This window comes from Kogia breviceps, chromosome 19, assembly GCF_026419965.1.
Source record: "Kogia breviceps isolate mKogBre1 chromosome 19, mKogBre1 haplotype 1, whole genome shotgun sequence".
Taxonomy (NCBI): domain Eukaryota; kingdom Metazoa; phylum Chordata; class Mammalia; order Artiodactyla; family Physeteridae; genus Kogia; species Kogia breviceps.
The window spans coordinates 51,788,715-51,792,832 of NC_081328.1; the positions used below are offsets into that span (position 1 = coordinate 51,788,715).

General features: G+C 63.1%; 1 protein-coding gene across 1 annotated transcript; it reads right to left on the bottom strand.

Annotated features, from left to right (window-relative positions):
- Nucleotides 1-231: 231 nt before the first annotated feature.
- Nucleotides 232-2,774, bottom strand: GPR142 (G protein-coupled receptor 142). Its single transcript, XM_059049003.1, is given in 8 exon segments — nt 232-293; nt 296-565; nt 568-817; nt 820-1,103; nt 1,745-1,826; nt 1,829-1,905; nt 2,683-2,734; nt 2,736-2,774. Coding segments are annotated over 8 exon segments (1,116 nt in total).
- Between the last annotated feature and the right edge of the window lie 1,344 nt (nt 2,775-4,118).

Consider the following 4,118-nt stretch of genomic DNA (forward strand, 5'->3'; position numbering starts at 1 on the left):
TAGAAGCCAGAGAAGTAATCAACTCAGGGAATGAGAGGTGGGCTCCAGGAAGGGGTGGCCTGGAAACAACTCATATCCATCCTTCCTGGGAAGCCACCCCTGAAGGAAGGAGCCCCTCCTTCCATCCCCAGATTGCAAAGTAGGGTGTTGACAAAGTTTTGTGGGAGAAACCACAAAGACCCCAGTAATCTGGCTGTGAGCCCCTCCAAGTTCCCTGCATGGGCTCCTCCTCTACGGTTCTGCCCCTCTGGGGAGTCCTGCAGGCTTCAGCACAGGTTCCGCCACCAGCCCGCTGGCTGTGACCCCAGGGTGCGGGGCAGGTGGGCGTCATGGATGACCTCTTGGACAGTGGCCCGGAAAGTCTTGCTCACAAAGGAGTAGAGCCCAAAGTTGACTGCTCTGTTGAGCACGGCCGCCATGCTGGCCACATCCAAGGCCGGGTGGACCCTTCAGTCCCGGTAGACGGGGGCCACGCACAGGTGGTAGAGCATGACAAAGACCCGGGGTGCCCAGAGGGGGGCGAAGAGCGTGCTGACACCCAGGAGGATGGCGGTGCTCTTGCCACGCGGGGCCGAGGCCCACTCTGGCCCCTTCTCTGTAGCTGGCGGACAATGGCCGAGTTGGCGACCAGGAAAACGCCACAAGGGATGAAATAGACGAGGAGGCAGTGAGCCCACTCGAGCACCTCGTCCGGTGTGCTGGGGGGGTCCTCGTCCCTCCGCACGTCCATCCACCCGTAGAAGGGGATGCCAGTGAGCTGGGCAGCACCAAGGACAGCAGCGATAGCCCGACGGGTCCGGCCTGGGGATGCAGTGGCCCCCGATGGTGCAGGGGGTGGCACAGGGCTCTGTACCGGTCAACCGTGAGCAGGACGGCGATCCGGACCGAGGCGTGGTCGGCAGCAAATCCCAGGATGTTAGCCGCGCGCACCACTGCCTGGGGCCCCTTTCGGGCCAGCACGGCTCCCCGCAGGAGGAAGCCCGCGAACACGATGACTACCTGGGTGGTGATATCTGAGGCCATGGGCGCTGGGAGGTAGTAGTAGGAGGGCTTCCTGGTCCTGGCGGCGAGGCGGGCCAGGGCCCCCGTGGTCGGGAGGTCGACTGATCGTAACCGAGGTCAGGGAGGGGAGAGGTCAGAGGCGTTAGAAGGGCTCCTCGGATTTGCTTTCTCATCGTCCCTCCCCACCTGCTGGTTCTGGTTTCTCTTTTCCTCTTTCCAGACCCTTCTTAAACCTCACTTTGTCTGGTAGGTTAACCAGATCAGCCCTGCCTTGTCCAGTCACGCACCCTAGGCCACTGCCTTACACACCAGCTTCCCTGGCGACGGGCAGGGGTGGGCAATTCCCGAATTCCACCCGTCCTTTCCCGCACCCACACCCCACCCGCCCCCCAGCTCTGCTCTCTGAATGCAGAGGATGGTACAGGAAGCCTCTGATGGAGCTGGGGGCGGTCCTGCGTGAACTGCGTCATCCTAGGAGGTGCCCATTCCTAGGGGTAGAAGGGGGCTGTCTGCTGTGGTGAAAACTTGGGTTTAGCTATAGAGCAACCCAACTCCTGGCCCCTCACTTTTACTCCCCACTATGCTTGGCTCTCCAGTGACCCAGATCACCTCACAAAGGCAAGGAGAGCCCTGGGGTCTATGATCCCGGGTTTCGGGGGTCAGCCCAGAGGATTGGCACCCATCGAAGGAGGACCCCAACTTCTGGGCAACCCCAGGACCCCAGACCCAGATCCCCACTCACCAGGCAGCCCCAGGCCCAGCAGGATGCTGAAGTAGATGACGGGGGTGACGCCGGCCACGCATGGGGACCTCTCTGGGATCTCTCTGGCCAATGGCCTTCAAACTCCCAGCTCGGCCCACTGCCACCGTGTGCGAGCGGCTAAGTCACCTGGAGCTGGCCGGCTGGGAAGCGCACAGGGTGGCTGAGAGCATTTGGTTCCTTTCCAGCCTGGCCTGGCAGCAGCCCTACTCTGACCCCGACCCTGAGGGCTTTCCTCGCCCCCACTCTGGGCAGACCCGGAGCTCCGGTCAGGCCCAGCCAAGCAGTAATCCTCTCGCCGAGGCCACTCCACCCCCGTAGTGGCCCGGCGCCCCCATCGATGGGGACAAGCGCTCGGTGGCATTTCTCGCTGCCACAGAGATGATTTCTTGATCGTATCGCTCCTGGTGGATGTTCAGCCTGGAAAGCAGGGCCCCAAACAGGCTGCTAATCATGGTCAGGAGGGGTTTTGGGGGGTGGGGCGCTTGTGAGATACCGGGGTCCTGGGCCTTTTTGCTCCAGGCAGCCTGAGCCAGAGGGTCTGCCCCGGCGCTTGGGCAGCTGTGTTTTTAAAGCATCCCGGTGATCACGGCAGCTGCACTGCTCTACCAAAGCGCCCTCTTTAAGGAGAGACGTTACTAAGTTCCGCTCCTTTGTCCGCTACAGAGCACCCTCTTCTAGCGCTATTGGAGCTGGAATGGCCCTGGTTTTCAGGTGGGGAAACTGAGTCCAGGGGGGGTAAGGTGACCTGCCCGCCATCACACACAGCTGGCAGGTGGCCAGTCGGGGATGAGGGCCATCCTCACGCTCTGGTCCCTGCCCCTCTTCAGATCCGCTTCAAGCTCCCCACTCCCGGACTCTAGATTCCTTACCGGCCCCGCGCCTACTCTCCCCGCCCGGCCTGGCCCTAGACGCTTTACCCGTCTCTTGTCCTGCAAGCCTCGTGCTCCTGGGTCCTGAGTCCTGGGTCACCCTGTGGCTTTTTCCGCTGCTCCCAGCAGCTCCCTCTCATCACCGCCAGCTCTCCCAGCGAGTGCTTGCCCGAGGATTATTCTAGCGGTCCTGAGCCTGCCGGCCGGTGGTGGAGAAAAAGGAGGAGCAAGGAGAGGGCGGGGCAGAGGTTGCGGGTGTGGGGGGGGGCGGGAACAAGTCTGTAAAGTAGTCGCTGCCTGGAGCAAACCAGGATTGGGAGGGTGCACAGGCAGGGGAGGGGAGAGGCTGGGAGGGAGACCTTGGGGAGGGGGTAGCATCAGGGCTCTGGGTGGGCTGCCTCGTGCCCTAGGGCACTCTGGGAACCGGCCTGGCCTCAGTCTGGTGTCAAACCCTGGGCGTGAGGCCTTTGGGGAAAGGCAGACGGATTCCAGGAGCTGACTCAGAGGGGGCTGGGGGCAGGGAACCAGTGCTGGGGAGGGAGAGCCGAGGCTGCCCTGGGCAGGACCCAGACCTGGAGCGAAGCCTCACGGGCCAGGTTTGAAGGAGTCAGTGCCGCGGTGGCTGCGGGTGGTAGGACGAGGAGGAGACTATACCCAGGGGGGCTGCTGGCCTGGGAGGATGGCAGGAAGCCATGCCCAGTGCCGGCCGTGATGGCTAGGCCAGCAGAAGCCTGACCAGGCTGCCAGCAGCGCTGGGAAACCCAGACCCAGCGGCTCCTCGCAAGCCGTTGTTTTCCTGGCCCCGGTGAACTGGACCATCCTTTAAGGAAAATCAGTCTCGGGCAAATCAACACCATCCGCGTGGCTTGCGCTCTGGAGAGGCTGGAAGCTGTGCCCAGCCGGCTCCCCAGCCCCAGGCGGGGAAGAGCGACCGGTGCAGCCCACAGAGGGCACCCAGGACAACGTGTGGAGTGGCTCGGAGGAGAGCTGAGGCCCAGCCAGCACCCCCTTCCCACGCTCACCCTCTGGGAATGTCCCAGAGCTGGTTTCCCTACGTTAGATCCCAGTTTGGGGGCTGGAGCTCCCTGGACGCCCACCCCCAGTCTCACCTCCATGCGCAGCCCTGGAACTCACAGCAGAGGCCTTGCTGAGCCCTGCTGGCTGGGACCTGACCCTGAAGTCCTCCGAGAGTCCTCTGGCTTTGGCCAGGTCCCCTGGGTAGCACCGTGGGACCAGAACAGGCACTGCCCACTCAGGTTCCCAGGCAGAGCGTCCAGCACTCCAGCCCCAGAGGGTGCAAGGAGCACAGATAATTCCTCAGGCCACCACCTCCCTGCACCAGGAGGCTGTGGATGAGCAGGGGGCCGTTTACAGCCGGGTGTGAGGGTCTCTGCTGACATTTCCCGAGGACCTACCCTGTCCTACATGGGTCACCCTCCCGGCAGCCCCTCAAGCTAACTCAGGTTACCTCCGTTTCACACAAG